Source organism: Megascapheus bottae, chromosome X (assembly GCF_031878675.1).
Source record: "Megascapheus bottae isolate mThoBot1 chromosome X, mThoBot2.hap1, whole genome shotgun sequence".
Classification (NCBI taxonomy): domain Eukaryota; kingdom Metazoa; phylum Chordata; class Mammalia; order Rodentia; family Geomyidae; genus Megascapheus; species Megascapheus bottae.
Genome location: NC_143547.1, coordinates 32,703,919 through 32,730,524, shown reverse-complemented (window position 1 = coordinate 32,730,524; position 26,606 = coordinate 32,703,919). Strand labels below are relative to the sequence as shown.

At 40.6% G+C, this 26,606-nt stretch overlaps 1 protein-coding gene across 2 annotated transcripts; it reads left to right on the top strand.

Annotated features, from left to right (window-relative positions):
• The first annotated feature begins 730 nt into the window (after positions 1–730).
• LOC150040769 (diphosphoinositol polyphosphate phosphohydrolase 3-beta) lies at positions 731–8,778 on the top strand. Of its 2 annotated transcripts, XM_090326197.1 has the most exons (2): positions 733–1,415; positions 7,096–8,778. In XM_090326197.1, exons 1-2 carry the CDS (start codon positions 916–918, stop codon positions 7,097–7,099), a joined length of 504 nt encoding a protein of 167 aa, XP_090182323.1. In that variant the 5' UTR covers positions 733–915; the 3' UTR covers positions 7,100–8,778. The 2 variants fall into 2 exon arrangements, with proteins under 2 accessions (XP_090182324.1, XP_090182323.1); XM_090326198.1 differs by lacking the exon at positions 7,096–8,778 and having other exon boundaries at positions 731–1,419.
• The last annotated feature ends 17,828 nt before the right edge of the window (positions 8,779–26,606 follow it).

The following is a 26,606-nucleotide window of genomic DNA, read 5'->3' as shown; positions in this document are numbered from 1 at the left end:
AAAAAAGAAAAAAAAAGAAATGTGTTGAATTAAGGGCTGCACTGACAAGGTGGAGAACCTGAAGAGAGAAAACTGTGTGTGACTCAGCAAAGCCGCACTTCCTGCCAGAAACGCCATGGTCATTTTGATGACACCTGCCCTTCCTATCAATAAGCATCATGGCAGCCTCTGCATGGTCTAGCTGTGGGTGGGAACATTTGCGGGAGGGCCATGGGGAGGGAAAGGGGATGTGCAATGTCTGGCAGCGCCACACCAGTGTCTGGCTGGGATGCACACGTGGAGAGGATTCTGGGCCATCACAATGCGGCGACTCGCAGTCCGTGGGCAGGAGGTTCCCAGCGGCAGAGGTGCCGGGCGCCTGCGCAATGTGCCCAGGGGGGGCGCGCGCTGCGGGAGCAGGGAGACCCCCGCCCCCCGCCCAATACCGCGACGCGCACGCGCTGTGGGCTGCGAACGCGCACGCGGTTTCGCCTCACCTCGCTCAACCCCTGTCTGGGCAGCTGACGGAGGCTAGAGGGGGGAGCAAGAGCTGCGCACCAGCGACGCGGTGGGCTGTGGGGCGCCGCGGGCTCCCGACTCCGTGAGGGGGCGGCGGAAGCGACGCCTCCAATCAGACAGCGGGCTTAGGACCCTCTGTGCGCCCAGCCCGCGCTGCCCGCCCCGCGGCCCAAGTGACTGGCTGCCTGACGCCGGCCCGCCTCCGCACCCGCGCCCGCGCCCGCGCCCGCCCCCGCCCGCCTCATCTTCCCCGCGGCTCAGCTCTGCTCGCAGCACAGGCGCCGCCGTCTCCTGCCCTCGTCCGCTCCATCGCCCGCTCCCTCCTCGCCGCCCGGCCGGCCCTGTCTCCACCCGCTGCAGCAGCCACCGCAGCTCCTGGCGTCCCCGCGCGGCCCTCAGGGCGCAGCCGGCCCGAGGATGAAGTGCAAGCCTAACCAGACGCGCACCTACGACCCCGAGGGCTTCAAGCAGCGGGCGGCGTGCCTGTGCTTCCGCAGCGAGCGCGAGGACGAGGTGCTGCTGGTGAGCAGCAGCCGCTACCCGGACCGCTGGATCGTGCCCGGCGGCGGCATGGAGCCCGAGGAGGAGCCGGGCGGCGCGGCGGTGCGCGAGGTGTACGAGGAGGCTGGCGTCAAGGGGAAGCTGGGCCGGCTGCTGGGCGTCTTCGAGCAGAACCAAGACCGCAAACACCGCACCTACGTGTACGTCCTCACCGTCACCGAGCTGCTGGAAGACTGGGAAGACTCGCTGAGCATCGGCCGGAAGCGCGAGTGGTTCAAGATCGAGGATGCCATCAAGATCCTGCAGTGCCACAAGCCCGTGCACGCCGCGTACCTGGAGAAGCTGAAGCTGGGCGGCTCCCCGACCAATGGAAACTCCGTGGCCCCTCCGTTGCCTCCGCCGGAGAGCCAGACCCAGTAAGTCCCGCTCACCCCGTGGCGCAGCCGCCACCACCGCCACCTCGGTGGCCGCCGGCCCGCGGGAGCCCCGCCGCTGCCCTGTACGGCCGGTTGCACCGGCAGGAGCGAGGCTTCTTTTGTTTGCTTGGCAGGCGGACCTCCGAGTCACGCTGCGAGCTGTCTGCCTTGCCAGGCTGCTGGGGACAGTGTGCACAGCCCTCCGCAGAGGCGATGGAGATCGCTTCTGGGTGACACTGCAGTGCCCCCCCCCCGCCTGGCCTGGAGCCTTCGCGGCCGGCCATGCCCGTGGGGGCGGCGGCGGTGCGGGCCGCTGATGTTTTGGTTCGGGTTTCCCCCCTTCGTCGTTTCCCAGATGCTGGTGCGCGCGGGTGCGTGCGCACTTCGGGTGCCAGGCGGCTGCTGGCTCGCTCCTTCCTGGCGGAGGCCTTTAAATTGCAGCCGGCCTGGTCGCGGGCCGGGCGGGGGCGGGAGCAGGTATCCCGGGTTGTTTTTCCAAGTCATTTTCTCCTCTGCAGCCGTCGTGCCGGTCACGAGCCCTTCTCGGGTGGGGGTGGTTGCAAGGATTCTTTTTATATTAGGGAAATTGGGAATTGTACATCTTGTGCTTTCTGCGGCCGGCGGTAGGGTTAGCTTCAGAGATGGGTTCGCATTTGTTCCTGACGAGACAATTCTTTGTCTATTTCTGTAGAGACGTGGGGAGAGAAAGAGAGGGAGGCAGACAGATGACTGGATTTTCAGGAAATTTTCACACCGGGTAATTCCTCACTGCTGACTTGACACGGCCATTTCCTGGAGGCTTTATGAGGGTTTTGCCCTAGAGAATAGGTATTTCTGGGTAATTGCTAGGAAAACATGTCTTCCCGTGAAACCTGTGTTCTGGGCTCGCATGTGCCAGGTTGGCGTGGCTAGAAGAACCCTGCTTCTCTCAGGGCGGTGCGTGATGGAAAGCTGTCTCTCTTGTCTTTATTGTAAATCCGGTGAAACTTTGCTAACTCTAGCAAGCAGAGGAGTGTGCGACTTGATAGGTGGCCGCATCCTGATGGAGTGGGTTCGTGCCCCTCCCTCTCAGCTGTCATGGGCTTCCCGAGATCTTTGGACACCTGAACAGTCTCCCTCATGGACCTGGAGCAAGTGTTTTTGCAGCCCAGAGCTGGTTGTGCTCAATTTAGAGCACTTGCCTTGGCTTTAATACTTGCTTGACAGGAAAGACCCCTTCTAAAATACCTGTCTCTCTTTTAGAACTTCCTCTGTTCATGGAGTTACGTCTGAAATTAGATGGAAGAAAAGCTTCCTTTGGAAAGTAACTATTGGTGATGGAAAGTGCTAATGACAGCACTGAGTTCAATCACCAGTACCCACACAAAAAAGACAAGTTTATCATATAATATAATCTAATGATTTTTTGTTTCTTCCAGCAAACTGAAATACAATGAGCAGATATTTGAATCATATATTTTTAATATCAAATTGGCTTTTTTATTCAATTAAGTAGAAACAGATTTCACCACCAGTAACATAGCTATACAAGAAGATTCTTAAATTTTAAAGACTTACTGGACATACAGTGAATTCAAAAATGATTTGCTGGGGCCGGGAGTTTGGCCTAGTGGTTAAAGTGCTTGCCTAGCATGCATGAAGACCCGGGTTCAATTCCTCGGTACCACATATAGAAAAAAGCCAGAAGTGGTGCTGAGGCTCAAGTGGTAGAGCTCTAGCCTTGAGAAAGTCCAAGGACAGTGCTCAGGCCCTGAGCTCAAGCCCAGGACTGGCAAAAAAAAAATGATTTGCTGACATGCATCATATATATGGAGTCATGCATAGAATCTTAATTATAGACTTTAACGAATTTGCACATAGTAAGCATAAATCACTGGAATGCAGATAAAAAAATAAACGTTTCTTAGTCCCAATGCTCATGAATTACTTCTGATATCTATACTGCATTTTGTCACTTAATATTAAGGAATGGTTTTTGATTTTGAATGACATCTATACTCCTTTTGCAAACCTGTTGTGGTTTTGCCATTTATCACTTTTAGCACTGTAATATTTTTCTTCATTGAGTTTGAATTGTAATTTCACAACTCTATATTGTTATGCTACTAAAACATGCATAATATTTTCTAAAGAAATATGATTTCTCTTTTTTAAAAAATTTACTTTACATTTAAGTTGACATAAAATATAAGTATCAGATCATCAAACATTCTCACACTAATGTTTTCAAATAAAATAGTAAACTGGAATAAAGGTAGTTTAAAATATGACAGCCTAATAATTGTAGTTCATACCTGAAATCCTAGTTATTCATGATAATGAGATCTGAGGAGGACCATGCGTGATTAAATGCCAGTTGGAGCAGAAAAATCCATAGGACTATCTTCGAATATCTGTTCATTATATTTCAGCTTGTTAGAGGAAAAATATTTTATTATACTATAAAATACTATACTAACAAAATTGTCTCTCTTTTTTGCAGGTACTGGTGCCTCATCTCAGGGACTTCACTTTTTCACTCAAGGCTAGTGCTCTACCACTTGAGCCACAGCTCCACATCCAGCTTTTTTGTTTGTTAATTCAAGATAAAAGTCTCATGCAATTTGCTTCCCAGACTGGCTTTGAATAGCAATATTTTGATCTCCCGAGTATTGCATGAGCCATTGGCACTCAGCTTTAACAAAGTTGGGGCTTTTTTATTTTGCAATATTGAGGTTTGAATGCCAGTCATGAGAGGAAAAAAACCAAGCAAGTGTGCAAGGCCCAGCTGGGTATTAGTGGCTCATGCCTGTATCCTAGTTACTTGAGTGGCTGTAATCTAAGGACTGCAGTCCAAAGAAAGTCTGAGCAGTAATTTCTATGAGACTCTTATCTCCAGTTAACGGCAGAAAATCAGAAGTGGAGCAGTAGCTCAAGTGGTAGAGTGTCAGCCTTGATTGAAAAAGCTAATAGCAGCACTGAGTTCAATCACAGTACCCCCACATATAGTATAATCTAATTATTATTTTTGTTCCTTCTAACTGAAACATAATGAACAGATGTTTGAAGCATATATTTATTTAACATCAAATTGGCTTTTGTTATTCAATCAAGTAGATACTGAGATTTCACCACCAGTAACCTAGATATACAAGAAGACTATTAAATTTTCATTAACATCAGCAGACAGACATACTGGGTTCTACTTTCCAGATGCTTGTGTACATAAAGGCTCTTCCACCAGAAAAACCATCAGAAATACTTTGGAGTCTTAAATTGCACTTGATTTTATTAGAGGCAATAATATGTCATCCTATTTTGTTCTTAAATTATGTAACTGACAAAAGTAAAATAAATAGTATAAACTGTTCTTAAGAATGGTTAGCCTATAAATGTGTTTCAGCATTTCCCCATTTGTGTGTGTGTGTGTGTGTGTGTGTGTGTGTGTGTGTGTGTGTGTGTGTGTGTGTACAAGTAGTGAGGCTTTATCTGAGGGCCTGGCTGCTGTCCTTTAGCAATTTTTGCTCAAGACTAGTGCTCTACCACTTGAACCACAACTCTACTTCTAGCTTTATGGCAGTTAATTGGAGATAAGAGTCCTAAGACTTTACTGCCCCGGTTGGCTTTAAATTTCAATCCTTGTATCTCTGCCAGTTAAGTAGCTGGGTTCCAAGCAGATGTGTAACCTATACCAGGCTTGGTATGTGTATATACACACACATACATACATATATATACATATATAATCACACATATACGTATACATACATATACAAAATAGATTTTAGAACATTTTCAGTATCATTTAAGTGGATTTTATAGAATATTTTTTTCAGTATGACTTAAGTAGTTTTTGTAAAGCCATATGAAAGTCTTGTCCAATAGTTATAAGCTCCCAGGATGCTCTTTTTATGACTCAGTAATCTGGGGATAAAACAAATTACCAGAGTAGCATATAGGATATTCCTATCAGTTTAGTCTTCCATAAAAGTAATGTATCACTAGGATTATTTTTTCCCTCCTGGCACTGATAGAAGCCACTTATATATTATTTTCTATGATTGTACAAAAATGTACAGTTACATTTTATTGTTCTTCAATAAAAAAGGAAAAAGCTTTTGTTACAGGTAATTGTGATTTTCTGTTATAAATCAGGATTTTATTTTCTACACATTGTATAAATAGCTTCCATTTTCAGTTGGTCAAGCATGTTTTGTCTTGGTGATTCCGACTGAAGCATACACTGTACCACTAAGTTCTCAACCCTGTGGTCAAGTGTTTTATTCCTGCAATTGAGTAAAGAGAACAGAAAAATGTAGATACCTAGATTTATTGGAAATGTTTATGTGTATGCAAGTATGAAATTTGTTATACACACTTTAAAGAAAACATGTAAAGAGGTGAAAGTGTTCACTTCAATTGCTTTTTTTGCCAGGCCTGGGCAACTGAACTCAGGGACTGAGCACTATCTTTGGCCTTTCATCAAGGCTAGTGCTCTACCAGTTGAGTCATAGCACCACTTCGAGCTTTTCTATGTATGTGGCACTGAGGAATCGAACCAAGGTCTTTAGGCGTGCTAGGCAAGCACTCTCCCATTAGGCCAAACTCCCAGCCCCTCAATTGTTTTCTTACTTTGTTTCCTATAGATTCACTTAAGATATGTGTACCTCAAGTAATGGACCACCTGCTTGCCTAAGGAAATGAGTTCAAACTGCAGCACTGCAAGAAAGGAAAGACGAGCTCCATATAAGACTAGCACTTTGTTTACACTTACTAATTTTAAACGTAGTTATAGAGATAAAATTTTTTGACATGGTTAGAGCTTTCACTTTCAGGCTTCCTTTGTATAAGAAACTGCCAGATACTAGCAAAAAGAATTTCATCAGTATTTTTTTGTAGTTTTCTCTAGATAATTTACCATATTATATTTAGCAGACTTGAAACATTTTTTTAGCAAACAGCAGTATGAAAACTGGAAATCACTATGGAGATTGCATTAAAATATGACATTTTTATGAGAGAACTTGATGTGATTAAAAACTACATTGGAAGTCAGACAAACCTAGTCCCAGTTCTTACTTATTCTATAGCTCTAGTTAAGTTATTTAATTATCTCCTGCTCATATTTTTTTAAATTATCACAAGACATAATAAAAATAGATACTTCATAAACATCTACAGGGAGCAGCCTTTTCTGACTGGGGCCTAAATCCTATTGTATATCAAGGTTCCTACAATTGGATTTAATCTGTTAGTGTCACTGTATGGTCATCAGCCTGAATGACTTTCATTAGCCTAGAGTCAAGAACATAATCTCTAGGATTGTTTTATGTCTTTTTTTTCCCTCCAGTCTTGGGCTTGAGCTCAGGGCCTAAGCACTGTCTTTGGACTTTCTCAAGGCTAGAGCTCTACCACTTGAGCCTCAACACCACTTTCTGGCTTTTTTTTTATGTATGTGGTACTGAGGAATCAAACCCCGGTCTTTGTGCATGCTAGGAAAGCATTCTACCACTAGGCCAAACTCCTGGCCCGTTTTATGCCTTAAATGAATATTTCCTTTTGCAAAACTTCTGGTATCATGAGTTTCTTGAGACTTTTTAATTTTGCAACAAGATGTTGATCTACCTAATGAATCTTCAACAATTTTGTCAGTGGGGTGTTAATGTAAAGCTCCTAATTATATGCTTGTATCTCTTTTCAGATGAGCAGTAAAGATGTTCGGGAATCATTGATGTGAATCCACTGCACGATGGATTTGTCAACTTCTAACGTTCCCAAGGAGACAGCTCATCTGGTTTTCCTCTTACATCTTGGGACATTCCTTCCCCGTCTATTCCACTGACTCTTCTTGCTCTGGTTGTTGTACTGTTGTACGTGAACAGACTTTAACTCAGCACCTATAGCCTTTTGTTGTGCTTTTCTGATGTGTCTGCCTTTGCCATTAGACTGTATCTTTGAGAGCAAAGACTATTTTTCCTTACTCTGCATTTTCTGCATCTGAGACACTACTTGAAATATGGTTGGCATAACTGAAGGTCTTTGATTCAATTAATATTTTGTAATCCCTGTGTGGCAAAACATTCCCCTCCCAATCTGGTGCTAGTAGAGTTTATGCTGTCTAAGCACCATACATGTGGCTTTTGTGATTCAGGTGTTTCAGAAACATTTCAAGACAGTTTAAGATGTTCAAGGACACGAATTATTACTCATATTTCTATGTCATACCAAACAGTGGCTTGCAGTTTAAAGAGTATGCCATTCACTTAAGGCAACATTTTGTAGAATCAGTCCTTCGTGTAACACTTTAGTGTTTTTGTACTGTTGTTAAGTTGCTTAAAATTTTTTTCAAAATACCCCACTTGCCATAAAGGTAATGGTAAGAATAAATACAATAAACACGATATTATTGTGTTTTTCTAAAAATTTAAAATAACATAGGGATAATACATTTAATTTTGTTTGCAGTGCTCTAATCACTGCTTACATGCCCCCTTAACATCTTTACAAAGAAAACATTGCTTTTTTCACTTTGCAGATTCAATATAATGTATTATTTAATGCCAGAGCCAAGTGCATAGATAGGCACTTTCAAACTTAATTTTTCCATTTAGTTTGCCTACATTCCTTTTGCCACTTAGTGTCCCAGTTGGCCCTAGTTTCCAAATTTTTTTCTATATCCTCAGCTGGCTATTCCTCGGACCTGCTTTCAAGTATGTGAAAATTCAGGTTTCTCTGGTGGAATGCTACACTGTCCCTTAGACCATTGGAAAAGAGCACTGTGAAAGACACTGCTGTGTAAAGAGGGAACAGAAAATGAAGGATTTGAAGAGGGGTCTTGGGTTAGCTGTTTCTAGGAGAACAACTTTAAGAAAAGCTCAGATGTTCATTGAATTTGGCCATAATGGGGTAGCTCTGTGATGTAAGCACTCTTCTTCAGCTCTTTGCAAAGGTTCAAAATATGGTAGTTTTTTTCTTTTGCATTATAAAGCAATTACCTTGGGTAAAGCTTGAACTCCGTTTCAGTGTTACACCTTGCTTCATGGTACTAGTGAAGTGTATTGATTGTGTCTCAAAATCTTAACAGGATTTGAAATAAAAACACATCTTACAATTTATTTTTAAGTGTGATATGGTCAGTACTGTGGACATGTTTTTTCTTAATTCTTACCTTTTAGAGAAATGTTCTGAAAAATGGACAGGTATGGTATTGCTATTTGCTTCAGTATAATCTGAGAGTGGGGTAGGTGAGTGCATAGATGGAATAAGATTGGTTCTGATTTTATTATTATTGGAGTGGTGTGATGGATGTTTGAGAATTCATTATACTATCCTCTATACTTTTGTATATGTTTGAAATTTTGTGTAATAAAAGTTCAAAAATGTATTCTTCAGAGTTTGCTTGTAGGTTACCTCATTCCCTTACAATATAGGTATGGAAGGTTGCTCAGAAGGCAAATTTATATTTCAGAAAGACAGCCTCACCCTACTTACCAAAACTGTAACTTTTGTTCCCAAGTGAAACCCACTGGCAGACTTTTCTTCCCTCAGTGAATTTCTGGCTTGGAATACTCACTAGTATGCCAGACATGAGCATAGCAACATACATATATTTACGATAATATTCATTCTACAATTCATTGTTTAAAAATACATAATTTTTCTGATTATGAAATTCATCTTTAGAAAATTAAGAAAAATGAAAAACAAAAACAAATGAAGGCCACGTACCAGTGGGTCACGTGCAGCCCAAGCAAGGCAGAAAAATCTTTGAGACTATCTCCAAGTAGCCACCAAAAATACAGAAATGGAGCTGTGGCTCAAGTGGTAGAATGCAAACTTTGAGTACAAAAACTCAAGGACAGTGCCTAGGCCCAGAATTCAAGCTCTACATCTGGCACAAATACAAAGTTACATATGATTCTTTCTAGAAATAATGTTTTGATAAGAACCCCACAAAACACTTCCATCATTTTTCTTTTTCAAGTATATATAATACAAAGAAGGATGGCACACAGGTCCCATCCTCTATAATATTGCAGAAACAACACAAAACAAAACAAAAAAAACTCATGAGCCTTATATTGTTACACAAATATTGCAGAGCCACCTGTTTTTCCTAAGAATTCTTTTTTTGCATTAGTGTTCTTGGCCATTATGGAATATGTGCTATTTGTACAGAAAGCAGGACAAAGCTTGAGTCTGAAACAGACCAAGCTATATTTTTATATCCTGGTGTAACATATTATAGGCTGTTTTGTTTTGTTTTCTTCCTATTTCCTTCACTGCCAAACAATGAAACTAGGATGCGATATCAAATCTATTGGGTGCTTTTAAGTTACACAGTTTTACCACTGGTTAAAAAAAATAAAGTAGGCCTGTTATCACCTTATCTATATTACAGTGTGTTCGGACGTCTTTGGCTATTCAGCAAGCTATACTATAAACACCTCTAAGCATCATGTGCTTGCTGTTCCTCTGGACACCATGGTTTCTAATGGGAAAACAAAGATACCATCACTCAGGGAAGGGAATCATGTTTTACCTTCTTTGATTCTATTTTGTGTGTGCACTGAACTCTTGCTCAAGGCTAGTGTTCTATCACTTGAACCACAGTTCCATTTCTGGCTTTTTATGGTTACTTGGAGATAAGAGTCTCACAGAATTTTCATACCTGGACTGGCTTCTAACCAGGGTCTTCAGATCTCAACCTCCCTGAGTAGGTAAGGATTATAGGCATGAACCACTGGTGTCAGCCCTTCTACGATTTTTGTCCATATTGTACCCATACCTGTTCTTAATTTCCTATGGCAAGCAGTGTATGTTTTGGGATTGAAATGTTAATATAGAAGATACAGTGTATAACCACACCATATATCCCAGAAGGATTGGCCCCTTTCTAGTCTAAATGACACAGGAAAATGCCTTGACCCACCTAACAATAGCAGCGACTACCAAAAATTGAGATTCTGAACTTTGATACCACAACTGTGAATAGCTTGTTTCCTGAACTCAAATCTCCAGGTAGCACTTTGAGAAATCTCAAAATAAAGACAAGGGCCTGAATTCTATGAAATGAAAATGGTGGTCCGTGAAGTGAAATCAAGCTTTATCATAATCCAGTGCACATGCTCTATGGGCTGAAAAAATAACTAGATGGATAATATTTTAGAGTTAACTCAGTACTCCTCTTCATTCTGGGATGATAAACAGAACCAAAGTGTCCACTGTGAAGAAGCAATGTAAAGAAGCTTGCCAGTTAACTTTGAGAATTTAGACTTTGGTGGGACTAATAATGAGGGAACAGATGGCTCAAGGCAGGGTTGGTAATTCCATTTTCCTTTTGTCTACTCCATCAAATTTAAACCTTATTTCTCGGATGGTAAAAGAAGATTTAAGGTAGACTGCAAAGTCATTCTTAACAGGTGATTCTAGCAATAGCATCATGCTCCCTAGTGGACATTACAGGTGTTGCCTTGCTCCTGAAATGTTTTCAAAAATATCTGATTAATATGTGCACTGGTGGTTTATGCCTGTAATCCTAGCTTTTCAGGGGGCTCAGATCTGAGGATTAAAGTTTGAAGCAAGCTTGAGCAGAAAAGTTTATGAGACTCTTATTTCCAATTAACTGACAAACCAGAAGCAGAAGTATAGCTCAAGTAGTGGAGTACCAACTTGAGCAGAAAAGCTCCAGTATGCACATAAAAATAAATTGTGAGGGGCCAGGCACATAGACTTGTTGTAGAGTTCTTGCCTAGCAGGCATGAAGCCTTGGGTAGGATTCCTCAGTACCACAAACAAAGAAAAAGCTGGCGGTGGAGTTGTGGCTCAAGTGGTTGAGTATTAGCTTTGAGAAAGCCCAAGGACAGTGCTTAGGCCCTGAGTTCAAGCCCCAGGACTGGAAAAATAAATACATTGTGATTAAAATTTACTGATTAGAGGCATATTAATGGAATACAGTATATGTCAACTCACACAATGTATTCTGATCAAATCAAGAGTAACATTTCTCTTTTCATATAAAATATTCATTCTCAATGTTAGATTCCATTAGTCTCAGTTCATCTTATCAGTTTTATAAGTAGCAAATTCCAGAGGCTAGGAGTATAGTTCAGTGGTCAAACACATTCTAAGCAGCATGGATATGGCACTAGGTTCAGTGTCTAGCATCAAGAATGGGGCATGGGTCAAATTCTATATCCATCATATGATATTTAGGCAAATACAATGTCTATCATCAATATAATTTAGGGAAATAGAAATAAAAACTAAATCATGCTAATCCTGGATTCATCAGAGAAGACTGTGATAGACCTAGTGGGGAGCAGAAATGACTAAAGGTTCCTGACAATTTCACAATTAGGATTATAGGTTACTTGGTACCTGAAGAGTATTGGTTGTTTGGATGAACACCTGGAAATCTTCATTTTTTTCTAGTTCTGGAGACTAAAACCAAGGCATCAAGCACCACCAGATTTTGTTAGAGGTTAATAATAGTTAAATGAAGGACAGCTAATCTTATTAACAAATGTACTGGACAACTGGACATCATAAGTAAAAACAAATCATAACCAAAGTCAACCTTGGCTTAAACCTCACACTTCAGGCAACATTTAATTCAATGTAAAAAGTATCAAGCTACACATTCTTAGAAGAAACAGAGCAGCAAAATCTTTGCTATCAATTTAACACCAAAATCATGATTCATAAAAGAAAAAATGATTAACCGGAACTTATCAAAATTAGGAGGCTTTAGTTCAGTAAAGATCCTACAAAGAAGATGAACAAGTCATGTGCTGGTGGCTCACACCTGTAATCCTAGCTTCTCAGGAGTCTGAGACCTGATGATCACAGTTCAAAGCCACCCCAGGTAGGAAAATCTGTGTGACACTTATCTCCAACTAACCAGCAAAAGGCTGAAAGTAGAGCTGTGGCTGAAGTGCTAGAAAACCAGCCTTGAATGGAAAAAGCTAAGGGGCAGCATCCAGGCCATGAGTTCAAGCCCTAGTATCAGCACACACAGGAAAATATTTATAATAAAAAGAATTTTTAAAAGAGTGAATTGAAACAAAGAAGTTGCCATGCACTGGACACTCACACCTTTAATCTCAGCTATTCAGGAAACTAAGATCAGAGGATCTCACTTCAAAGGCAGCTTGGCAAAAGTGTCTGTTGGACTTTTCTTTACAATTCACCGGCAAAAAACAAAACAAAACAAAACAGAAGTGAAGACTGCTCAAATGGTATACTGCCATCCTTCAGCAAAAACACTTGAATCTAGACTAGAGTACACAGGATGACCCTGTGTAAGAAAATAAACCCACATCAAACCTAAAAAAGCCAGCTGCTGGATTCTAGCTGTAATCCTAGCTACTGAGGAAGCTAAGACCTAAGGATTGCAGTTCAAAGTCAGTCCAGGCAGAAAGCCTGTGAGACGCTATCTCCAGCTAACCACTAGAAAACCAGAAGTGGAGCTATAGCTCAAAACAGTAGTTCTCTAACTTTGAACAAAATAGTTCAAGGATAGCTGCCAGGCCCTGAGTTCAAGACCCACAACTGACAAAACAAGTGGATGAAAGTCATCTAAACAATGTAGGGAAGTAGATATATCCAACCAAAGCAATGTTGAAAATATATGACAATCAGAACTCAATAATAGGGGGCTGAGGAATATTTTAGTGGTGGTAGACAGCTTGCCTTGCTCCTATGAGGTCCTAAGTTTTGTTCCCAGCACGAACAAAGAACAACTAAACAAAGAACTTCAACAACACCAAAGAAAACCTACACAATCGATGAATAGACATTTAACCAAAGATATACACAGGTGGAAGATATCCACATGATCAATTTTTAGGAAAATGCAAATTAAAACCATGTCACACTAGTAAACCAGGGCTAAAGAAATACCATTAACAGCAAACACTGGCAATCAGAGAAACTGTTCACTGGTACATTTCTGGTGGCAATGGGAAATGGTATAGCCGTACATAAAGAACGGCTAGTCTGGAACATGAAGTAACTGTGTTGGCCACTATCTTCAAGGTCCTTGGTTCAATCTCTAGCACTGCAAAACAAAAATTAAAACCTAAAAATATAATATATAAATTGCATTATTTTTCAGTTATCCTAGAGAGATTGAAATTTGGGATTCTACCAAAACTTGTACATGAATATTCATAGCTACTTTATTACCCAAGCATGGTTTTACACACCACCTGTAATCCAGTTACTTGGGCAGCTGAGGCTAGTCTGGATCATTTAATTGCAACTTATTTCAAAATAAAAATTGCTGGAGTAGGTGTAGCTCAGTGGTAGAGTGCTTCCCAAGCATGCACAAGGCTCTGGATCCAACTCTCAGTACCAAACAACAATAACAAAAGGAAAGAACCCCCCCCCCCGAAAACATTACAGCTTTATTTGTAATAGCTCAGAACTAGAAACAATCCAAACATCTTTTAACATTAACTGCAGATTATTCTCATTATGGAATACTAGCCATCAATAAACAGGAGCAAACTAGGTATGTGTGCCAATCTGAGTGGATTTCTGTGTACTCATAAGAGTGGGGGAAAAAAACTAAACTCACAAAGCCACCAACTGCCAGGCTTGGGTGGCTCATGCTTATATTTCTAGCTACTCAAGAGGCTGAGATCTGAGGATTACAGTTTCAAAGCCAGCAGGAACAAGAATGTCTATGAGACTATCATCTATCAATCAGCAAAAAGCCAGAAGTGGAATTTTATCTCAAGCTGCAGGGAATAAGCTCTGAGTACAAATGTTCAGGGACAATACTCAGTTCCTGAGTTCAAGCTGGGGGACCAGCAGACATAAAAAAGCCATAGTATATTATAAAAGGTATTATTTATATGATAAATAACAAGGCAAACATTATTTTCAAGGAGGAGGGGGTTAGGAAAGATAGGGCTAGTTTTGCCTAAAAAATGTGGGATGAGGGGAGCCTCAATGATTGGAATCCTCCTGTATCCTAAATAGGGTATTTTCCCCGAATAGGGTATTTTTCCCCGGAAAGCTGGTGACGTTGGAATAAACTGCATTGCATCAGTTAAAATTTCACAGCAATAATACTGCATTTCAAAAGTTAGGCTACGTATTATCAATTGGGGAATTTCAGCAAGGGTAGAAGTAACTGCTCTAGAAAATTTCTATTAATCACTGGATGTTGAATTGCTAATTATTTTAAACAAAAAATTAGTGGTTATCAAAATAAGTAATGAAAAGTGTAGATTATAACTCATTGAATAAGAGTAAACACCAAATCCATACTGACATGAATAAATTGAAGTGATGAAGAGTCAAGTATCAAGGACCTGTCCACTTTAAACTCATTAATTACAATGAAAAGTACTAACTTCAAATTAGAGAAAGGTAGGCGGGGGAGTAGCCCCAGTGGTAGAGCACTGAGAAGCTGGAACAAGACCCTAGATTCAATTCCAGCATCTCACACAGAGAAGTGGTAGAGGAAGTGCAAGCATGTGAGATGGAGATGAGGAAGGGGGAGGGAGACACTATTTTAATGAAGGGACAGAAGTGAACATGAATATTGCGGTTCATGTGATACCTGAGGAGTGAATGAGAAGGACACAGCCTCAACTGTATGAGCCTCCAATTTAACATGCAGAACCTGAGGGTACTGTGACTACAGACAAACCCATCTGATCGGTGAGCTACAGAGTAGCTGACCTTAGCCTGGGGCTGCATTGCAGTGGTGAAGCACAGGTCCAAGCCCAAGGCTGTGGGTTGGATCTTCAGACAGGGTGGAGTGGGGTGAGATGGATTACTAGCTTCTTATCTTCACCTGTATGGAGTCATAGTCAAGAAAAGCCAATGGAAATTGTTTCAGATTAGAGACACAGGAAAACAAAATGCAACATGGGATTCTGAATGGGCTCCTTCTGCTAGAAACAACCTTATTTCTAGTGGTAAGATTTGAATAGGTCAGATGATTGGATGATAGCAACATAGTATGTGTCACTCTCTGATTCCGATAATTGGATGTAGTTATACAGACAATTCCTTTGTCCTGCTAAAGCATACAAGAACAGTCAGGTACCTGGTGAGCAACATAATCTTAAATGGTTCAGAAAGAAAAGATCTCTATAATATACTTGTAGTGCTTCTTTAATTGATATTGTTATTATTATTTATTATTACCAATATGATTACTATTTGCATCACTGAATTTGGAACTCAGGATCCTGAATGATCACAGTTTTGTTTGAGAAAATGTCTCACTATGCAGCCCAGAATGGCCTTATTTATTTATTTATTATTTTTTGCCAGTCCTGGGGCTTGAACTCAGGGCCTAGGCACTGTCCTTAGACACTTTTTGCTCAAGGGTGGTGCTCTGCCAGTTGAGCCAGAGCACCACTTCTGGCTTTTTCTGTGTATAAGGTACTGAGGAATGTAACCCAGGGCTTTGTGCATGCTAGGCAGGCACTTGACCACTAGGCCACACTCCTGGCCCCCAGGCTGGCCTTAAACACATGATCCTCCTGCTTCTGCCTCCTGAGTACTGGACTTACAGTAAGCATCAATACACTTTTCTATAATTCTGTGATAGTGTAAAAATAAAACTTTTAAGAATATCATGTTTGCAGGATTTTTTTTGCAAATTAAAAAGGAAAAATTACCCACCATTATGTGTAAGATACAGTTAAATCTCTAGGCATGATAGGATGTCTTGAGTCCTAGACAGATGGCAGGTTGATGAAGAAGGGCCACTTGAGCCCAGAAGTTGAAGATATGTCTAAGTTTGAGACTTCATCTCAAGAGAGAAAAATGGGGAATGAGGTTGTTAGCATACTTGCACAAATGTGTAAGCTCTGGGGTCTATAGTAACACACACACACACACACACACACACACACACACACACACACACACACAAATACAGCTATAATGAACCCCTGAGAAAAAGATCACTTCCTTAAAAACATGTCTGGGGATGGGTGTGTGACTCAAATGGTAGAAGATTTGCCTAGCATGCTGGAAGCTCTGAGTTCAGCCTCTACTACTGCCAAAAATGGCCTTCAAGATAAAGACATGTATCTTAGCACTGGGGAATAGGGTCCTCTTCAGTTGCAGAATATCCCAGACTCAAGAACCTGTGTTAAAAAAAAGGAAGGGGGACAAACAGGACAAGCATTTTAATAAGAAAAAAAAGAATGAGTATATTGACCATCCAATTCAAGAAGACAGGGAGAAATGAAAGTAATCCCAAGAAATAAGAAGATAAAAGCAGAGATGAAAGTAAACAGAATTATAGAATACACGGGGCTGGGAGTTTGGCCTAGTGTTAGAATGCTTGCCTAACATGCATGAAGATGTGAGTTTGAGTCCTCCATATCACATACATAGAGTTAAATATCTATGTTTTTCCATGAACTATTTTGGGTTCTAGAATTTATCATGAGTGACTCTATATTGGTGTGGTCTTATTAATTAGGGGCCTGGTGCGGTCTCTTAGTCCAAATAGTGCATTGTGTATTTTTTTTGCCAGTCCTGGGCCTTGAGCTCAGGGCCTGAGCACTGTCCTTGGGCTTTCTCAAGGATAGAACTCAACCATTTGAACCACAGCACCACTTCTGGGTTTTTTCTATGTGTGTGGTACCGAGGAATTGAACCCAGGTCTTCGTGCATGCTAGGCAAGCACTCTACCACTAAGCCATACTCCTGGCCCTGACTGTATAATTTTTAAACACAACTTTAAATGGGCATTAGTGGCTCCCTCTGGTAATCCTACCTACTCAAGAGGTTGAGAGCTGGAGGATTGTGGGTTCAATGCTAGCCTGTGCAGGAAAGTCTGTGAAATTCCATCTCCAATTAAATAACAAAATGCCAGGGAGGAACTGGGAGAGTGCCAGCATTGAGCAAGAACTCCATGATAGATTGTGTGGCCCTGAGTTTCAAGCCTCAGTACACACACACACACACACACACACACACACACACACACACACACACACACCTTTTAAAAAGATTTGCGTATTGCTAGGCTCAAATCCCATACTGGTAAAAAAAAATGTGACCGGGAGTTTGGCCTAGTGATTGAGTGCTTGCCTAGCATGCACGAAGACTCAGGTTCGATTCCTCGGAACCACACATAGGGTAGAGCTCTAGCCTTGAGAAAGTCCAAGGACAGTGCTCAGGCCCTGAGCTCAATCCCAGGCCTGGCAAAAAAAAGAAAAAATGGAAGAAAAGATTGAAATATATCTCAAAGGAGAAAAAATGTCACAATTAAAGCCTACTGGTAGAGTGCTTGCCTATCCTGCATGAAGACCTGGGTTTGATTTCTTGATACCCCATACATAGAAAAAACTGGAAGTAGTGTTATGGCTCAAGTGGTAGAGCTGTAGGTTTGAGAAAGCCCAAGGACAGTGCCCAGGCCCTAAGTTCAAGCCCCAGGACTGGCAAAAAAATGTTGTCTATAAGTTTCTTTCTCATTTTTCTCCTTGAAAATATTTGCCTTTTTGGATCTGTTTTTACATTTATTGTACTTGTGGAAAATTTATACCAGACAACTGGAAGGAATCTATTGGCAACAGTGGCCACACTTCATATTCTTCTTGTTCCCAATTTGTAATGAAAAGGATTTGCCAAAGAAATGAGGGAAGTCCAAGAAATGCTGTTGCCAAGGAAGTCAACATTATTTGGATCAGAGCACTGCAGAATTGAAGATACTTTCTAAAACAACATAAGTCACAGCTGACAGAAATTGAGACAACAGAGATAGATTAGCTTGAAATCTGAAATGGAGTTCAGTAAAAGTAAAGAACTGATGCATAAAGTTGATGTATGGAGTCCATCCCAAGCCACAGACTGATCTAATATCAAACCAGAAATCCCTGTTGACTCAGGAATCTTAAATATAATCCATAACATAATCAGTGATTATATACTACATATGCTAATCCAGCCTCAAATTAGCAAGGCTTAAAAAACAAGACAAACTGATACCTAGCTACTCAGGAGGATGAGATCTGAGGATCATGGTTCCCAATCAGCCCAGGGATTCTGTGAGACCCTTACTCCATTGAGCAACCAAGAAATAAAAGCTAAAAGTTGAGGTGTGGCTCAAGTGCTAGCCTTGAGGAAAAACAACAACAAAACCAACTCAGGAAAAAACATGATCCAATCACTGAATTCAAGTCTCAACAAGTACAGACGATCAGACCAACTTAGACATAAATCAAGATTTTTACCTTGAAAATAATTAATGTTGCTGGAAGCCAGTGACTTATACTTTGTAAGCTACAAAAGAAGATGAGACCAGAAAGATCAAGGTTCAAAACTAGTTTAGGTAAAACAAGTTCACAAGACTCCATTTCTAAACAACCAGCACAAAAAGCCATTCTGGAAGTGTGGCTCAGTCAGAATATCAGTCAGCAAGCCCCGCAAACATGAAGCTCTGAGTTCAAACCACAGCACTACCAAAAAAGAAAATTGTTATATTGTCTGAAATATCCAGTTTAAGAGATATTCAGTGAAACAGGAAAAGTGTTACTCATACATGGCAAAGGAAAAAAGAAAAGCAAATTTAAAAGACCCTAAGCACTAAATGTTGCATTTGAAGGGAACAGATGTCAAACTACTAGGCAAAGGCTGTAAAATATCTGTTAATATGTTCAAAGAACATATGAGAAAATGAGTTCAGGGTCAGAGCCCAGGCACTGAGTTCAAGCACCAGGACTAGTATAAAAGAAAAAGAAAAAGAAATTCTCAGGGAAGTTATTGAAGCTGAAAGAAAATGGACCACAGTAGAATAAAATCCACACATTACAAAAATTTAGCTGGCACTAGTGGCTCACAGTTGTAATCCTAGCTACATAGAGGGCCAACCTTCCCTTCCCCTAATCCTTGGCCCTTTTGAGGCTCTTACCTGCCTGTAATGCTGAAAATGGTGAGATCATGACGACTGTGGTTCAAAGCAAGCCTGGGAAGACAAATCAGCAAGATTCTTTAATTCATGATCTGTTCCTCTGATTTCAAAGTTATCCACAGCTTATAGTCATCTTTATGGACCATAAAGCTTGCTTTCTTTTTCCTCTGCCAGCTTAGGTATACTATTTATCATCGGTGATTTTTTACGTTTAACTTGCACTTTTTGGTTCCAAATTTTTATTTGGCTCTTTTAGAAAAATAACATATTTGTTTATTCTATTTGATGAATCCATTGTCATTCCACCTTTCTTACAGAGGATGCTTATAAGTTGTGGAAGCCTTTGAAAGCAGAGGAACACATCATGAGTTAAAAAATGCACATAACCTGTAGCAAATAAGAAAAAGCAAATCAGAAAAAGACAGGAGAGTAAGCTTTCTTTATTTCCAAATGAAATGCAGCCTGGAGGAGATCTGATTTTGCCAAAGTAAGATGGACAGACTTCTGACTTCTAGACATGTAGGCTTTCAAATTTTGCACAAGTTTGTGGTGATTTCGCTACAGAAGCAGTAAGACATTAAAAAAATAGCATTACTGGCATACATGAACTACTCAGAATCCAGGCACTAATAGCTCACCCTTGTAATCCTAGCTACTCAGGAAGCTGAGATATGAGTATGGTAGTTCAAAGCTAGCCCAGGCAGAAAAGTTCATTTAACCACAAAAAAGCCAGAAGTGGAGATGTGGCTCAAGTGGTAGAGCAATAACCTTGAGCAAATGAGCTCAGAAACAGTGCCCAGGCCCTAAGTTCAAGCCCCAAGACCAGAACAAAAGAAAGAGAAAAAGAAATTCTGTAAAATTTTAATCTCCAATTCACCATCAAAAAGCTGGAAGTGAAACTGTGACTCAAGCAGTAGAGCACTAGCCTTGAGCAAAAATGCTCAGCGACACACAGCACCCAGGTCCTGGTGGTGTAAGCCCTTGGATTACTACCCAACCCCTACCCTCTGGGGCCATTGGTGGCTCACGCCTGCTATCCTGGTTACTCAAAATGATGAGATCATGAGGATTGTAGTTCAAAGCCATCCCAGGCAGACAAATTAGCAATATTTTGTTTCTAAAATAGAAAGCAAAGAACAAAGCTGGAGATGTAGCTCAAGTGTTACACCACCAGCTGTGCAACCTGAGCAAGTGCAAGGCTCTTACATCAAACTTCAGTCCTGCCAAAACAAAACAAAAAAAATTGGTAAAATGTTATGACTATTCTTTTTTTTTGCCAACTCTGGGGCTTGAATACAGGGCCTGGGCAGTGTCACTTAGCTTTTCTCTCAAGCGTCCCTCTCTACCACTTAAGCCACAGCTCACTTTCTGGCTTTGTGTTGGTTAATTGCAGACTTTCTTGCCCAGGCTGACTTCAAAGCAAACTTATTAGCTCTCACTATGGGCAATTTTGGTGCTTCACTTTACGTCCTTGGGGGCTTGAAGGAAGGGCCTGGGTATTGTCCTGGAGCCTTTCCTTCTCAAGGCTAGTGCTCTACCACCTTGAGCCACAGCACCACTTCCAGTTTTCTGGTGGTTAATTGTAAATAAAAATGTCATAGACACTGTGGGACAGTGGCTCACACCTGTAATCCTAGTTTCTCAGGAGGCTGAAGTCTGAGGATTGTGGTTCAAAGCCAACCCTGAGAAAGAAGTCCATGAATCTCATATCTCCAATTAGCCACCAGAAAACCAGAAGTGGCACTGTGGGTCTATGGCGCTGAATAGAGTGATAGCCTTGAGCTGAAGAGCTCAGGGAAGGCACCCAGGCCGAGTTTAAGTACCTCAACCAACAAAAACAATGGGGGGAGGTAGAGAGTGGCCTAGTGGTAGAATGTTTACCTAGCATGCACAAAGCCCTGGGTTCAAGTCCTTTGTACCACACACCAGAAAAGGCTGGAAGTGGTGCTGTGGCTCAAGTGGTAGAGTTCCAGCCTTGAGAAAGATGAAGGACAGTGCCCAGCCCTGAGTTCAAGCCCAGGACTGGCCAAAAAAATAAATGAATAAAAGAATGTTATGAACTATTTTTTTGCTGTTTTTCCCATATATTTTTATTGTAATTAATAGAAGGGTTACATTATATTCACCAGAGAGAAGGTACCTTACTTCACAAACATTGATACCCTTTCTCATGACATGGTCCCCATTTTCCTCCCTCCCTTCCCCCCACTCATCTTTATTTCCCCCTTCCCTATTCAATTTCAAATACCCAATTAAGCACATATAAAATATATCAGATAACAAGGTGAAATATTGTAACAATATGAGATAACCAAGGGACAGCAAAAGAGATGAGATATAACAGTACATTAAGGACAACAATCACTGATTATATGGCTCTTGTTTCTATATCCGGAGGTCCTTTCATTTAGTGTCATATTATATGGCCTATGTATCTAGATTTTGTTCTATTGTAGATCTCTGCTAGGAGAGCCCAAGGTTTCTATTGATTATGTCATGAACTATCTTGACCAGGCTGGCTTTGAGTTATGATTCTCAAGTCTCACCCTACTGAGTAGCTAAGATTATAGGTGTGAGCCACCAGCACCTGGCTCTACATTATCTTTTATTTCCCCTGAGTTATTTTTATGTCTGATATTTCCAGAAATATGCTGAATAGGAGTGATAATCAAACATCATTTCCTTGGTACTGCTATTAGAAGAAAAGTACTTAGTGTTTCATTATTAATTATAAAGTTGCAAATTGGGTGTTGGTAGCTCATTCATGTAATCATAACCAGTTTACAAGGGTAAGAACTAGAAAATCAGTTCTTGAGCCAACCCAAGGAGAAGAGTTTATGACTCTTTCTCAGTGCTTACCTGGACACAATGACACATACCTGTCACATCAAGTTTGTGGGAGGTTGAGATAGAAGGAGCTACATTCCAGGGCAGGCTCAGATAAACAGTTGCAGAAACTCAATCTCCTAAGAGAAAAACCAAACAAGATGGTCAGGGCCTGTCATCCCAGCAATGACTAGAAAGCTAAAAGTAGGCAGATACTGGGTCAGAAGAACCATACTTTAAGTGAGACCTTACCTGTAAAATAATCAGCAAAAAAGCAGGGCACAAACATGGCAGAGGTATCTTGCGAGTATAGCAAGGGAAGGCCCTGAGCTCAAGTTGCCAGCAGCTTAAAACAAAACATAAACAACACTAAACAAAAACAAAAATAGAAAAACAAAACAAAACAAAAACAGTAAGGAAAAAAAGTGTCAGTTAAAGCGGACCACTGGTGGCTCATGCCTATAAATCCTAGCTACTCAGGAGGCTCAATTCAATCTGAGGATAAAGGTTCAAAGTCAGACCAGGCAGAGAAGTTCATGAGTTCTTTGTCTCCAATTAATAACTTAAAATGCCAGAATTGGAGCCGTGACTCAAGTGGTAGTGCTCTAGCCTTAAATAAAACAGCTCAGAGATAGAAATCAGACCCTGATTTCAAGCCCCAGGACTGGCAGCCAAAACAGAATAGATCAGAACCGAACAAGACAGAACAAACAAGCAACAACAATACTACAGCTAAGTATAAAAGTTAAGCATGAAGACTGTAAAAAAGAAAATGGGGAAAAAATCATGGAATAAAATCTTTCTGAACTTGAGTTATAGAAAGATTATTTAAGTATGATACTAAAAGAATGATCTATACAAAAAATGGCGAATTTGATGTCACTAAACAATTTCTACTCTTAAAACACTAAAAGAATCAAAAGACAAGCAAGAAAGTGATAAAACATTTACAGGTCCCATATAAAGTAGATGCCTTCATAGAAGATAAAGTAAGTGGCAAAAAGAAAGTAAGCTACTAGGAAATGTTTGAGAAAATATCCACAAATTAGCACATGAAATGAAACTGAATATCATCCACTAGGGAAATGCATAATAAAAAACTAGAGTGAGCTAGGTACTAGGAGGCAGAGGAAAGAAGCTGAATGATTCTTAGCCAGTCTATACTAGAGAGCCAAACACTAAATAAATAAATGAATATATAAACAAACAAATAAATGCAAAGAATAAAAAGGTACAAATAGGCTGGCAACAACAGCTCACACTTGTAATCCAAGTAGCTAGAAACTAAGGCCTGGATGATCAGAGTCTTAGACCAATACAGATCAAAAATCTCAAGGCTTAATCTTCAAAATAACCAGCACAAAGTTGGATAGGAGGCATGGCTCAAGTGGAAAAGCATAAATTGAACAAGGGAAGCAAGCATGAAACCCTAAGTTTAAAAGGCAGGACAAACAAAACATTAAAACTAAAGAAAACACCAGAGGTTACTAATTGCGCTGGCACACATGTATAATCCTGGACTAAGAAACCAGAAGTAGGCCTCCAAACATGATAGAGAGAGTGAAACTATTCAGATCAGAACTATGGCTGGTGAAGTTAAGACCAATCTTAACACAAACATGAAATACAGGATCGAAGGAGTGGCTCAGTACTATTACATAATTCTAAAATGTGTGATGTCCTGATTTTCAAAAAAAAGTAATCAGGCTGGGAGTTTGGCCTAGTGGATAGTGCTTGCCTAGCATTCATAAAGACCCAGGTTCAATTCCTCGGTACCACATACATAGAAAAAAGCCAGAAATAGTGCTGAGGCTCAAGTGGTAGAGCTCTGGCCTTGAGAAAGCCCAAGGACATTGCCAAGGCCCTGAGTTCAAGGCCCAGGACTGGCACCAAAAAAAACCCTTCAAGAAAGTAATGTGAAGCTAATTGAAAGGACCTCCAGGATAGTGAAACAAAAGCCATATAATGAATGATTGTTGTCCTTAATGTACTATGTTGTCTCTCATCTCCTTTGCTGTCCCTTGGTTATCTCATATTGGTATAGTATCTCACTTTGTTATCTGATTTATTGAATTTATTTGTAGTTGGATATTTGAAATTTGATAGGGAAGGGGGGAAAACCAAGACGGGTAGGGGGTGTGGGGGGGAGGGATACGGGTACCAAGACATGTGAAAGGGTATCAATGTATGTGAATTAATGCACCTTCTATCTGGCAAATATCATGTAACCCTTTTACTAATTACAATAAAAAAAATAAATAAAAAAAATAAAAAAAAAGAAAAAAGGGAAGGAAAACTAAGAGGAACTAATTGTAAAGCTAAAACATAGAGACTTCAGAAAAATAAACAATAAATAGAAAAAAATCTATATAAACACCAATTAAAGAAAAAACATCACATACAACACTCAAACTTCAATATCTATAACTAAAAATGGTAGCTTGGTGCTAATTAATCACAAAAAGCTGTAGCTCAAGTGACATGTTGGGGAACAAAAGCTCAGGGAAAATGTATAGACACTGACTTCAAATGCCAGTACTGGCATTTAAAAAATGGCAAATGAGTCTTGACAAAAATGGAGACACTCTCTTTTTGCAAAGTGACTAGGATAATAAGCACAAGAAAAGCTACAAGGTAAGAAATAATATTTGAGAATTATATACCTGATAGGCTTGAAATCAAAATAACTAAAATAAATAACATGTAAAATCCTTGTAAACGCTTGGCAAATATAGAAATTGGTGAGAGGACATTGGACATTATTCACATCTAGGAAACTGTATGATAAATCACAGTGAGCCCAGAGTGGGGGTTCATATCTCTAATCCAGGTACTGGAGTGGTAGAAGAAATAGATGGAATGTTTCTGAACAGTCTGTGAGATAAAGGGGGATCCCAGACTCAGAAAATAAAGAATCAATTATATATATATATATATGTATAATGTGTGTGTATATGACACATGTAAGTATATGTATACATAAATTGATAAATAAGCTAAAATTAAGGTAAATGAACAAGAATAACAATAAACACAAAAGCACATTTAAAAAGTTAACACTAGGGCCGGGAGATTGGCCTAGTGATAGAGTGCTTGCCTAGCATGCACGAAGACCCAGGTTCGATTCCTCGGTACCACATACATTGAAAAAAGCACAAGTTGATGTTGAGGCTCAAGTGGTAGAGCTCTAGCCTTGAGAAAGTCCAAGGACAGTGCTCAGGCCCTGAGCGCAAGCCCAGTACTGGCAAAAAAAAAAAGAAGTTAACACTAAAAGCAATAACAAATATGTTCACCAGAAGCTACAGTCAACTATTCAGGTAGTCCAGAAGGTGAAATAAGGAGCAGCCGTCTTGGCAGAACAAGAAAAATGCCAAGCTAGAAGCATGGTTCAAGTCCAAGAGTTCCCCACAAATGAGCAAGCAAGGAAGCATGAGCCCTTGAGTTCAAATTCTAATACAAACAAAAAAAATTCAAAAAAATGATTTAAAGTACTACTTTCTAGTGAGACAGAAGAGGCAGCTAATTCAAGTGCTGAAGGAGGGGATGTGGAATGCTAGAGAGTTCAAGGCCAGCGAGAAATAAGCTGTAATTTCTTATCTTAGAAAAGACAATAAATAATAAATTATAAAATGAATAGGTAGGTAAGTAAATGAATTAATTTTCAGAAAGGATAAAAATAAAATGAAAATGACAAAAGAAAAGCCACAACGAAGCTAACAACATTAGGTCACACCTGTAATATCAAAGGTCTAGGGAAGATGAGATTAGGCCCAAGGGACTGGGAGAAATTCCAGGCTACAGCTGCTATAAAAACACTAGCAAGGGGGCCGGGAGTTTGGCCTAGTGGTTAAAGTGCTTGCCTAGCATGCATGAAGACCCGGGTTCGATTCCTCGGTACCACATACATAGAAAAAAGCCAGAAGTGGTGCTGAGGCTCAAGTGGTAGAGCTCTAGCCTTGAGAAAGTCCAAGGACAGTGCTCAGGCCCTGAGCTCAAGCCCAGGACTGGGGAAAAAAAAACACTAGCAAGGGGCCGTGAGTTTGGCCTATTGGTAGAATGCTTGCCTAGCACACATGAAACCCTGGGTTTGATTTCTTGGTACCACACAGAATAAAAAACCAGAAGTGGCTCAAGTGGCAGAGCACTAGACTGGAGCAAAAAGTATCCAAGGACAATACATAGGCCCTGAGTTCAAGCCCCATCACTGGCAAAAAAAACACACGCATTAGAAAAAGGAAGTAACAGAGGCTTGACACCAGGGGTAAAAGCCAAAATAGAGTGAGGACAAGAGAACAAAATTTTCAAAAAGCTTTAAATTTGAAAGTGTAAAATTTCTGAAAAATGACACTCAAATCATGGTAACTAAAATTTTAAAAATGGCAAATAATATATATGTTTTTTTAAATTGAGACTTTCTTACTTAGAAGGCTTAAACCCAGTACGCCTAAATATTACCTAGCATTCAAAGTAAGAAATAAATTATGAGGAAA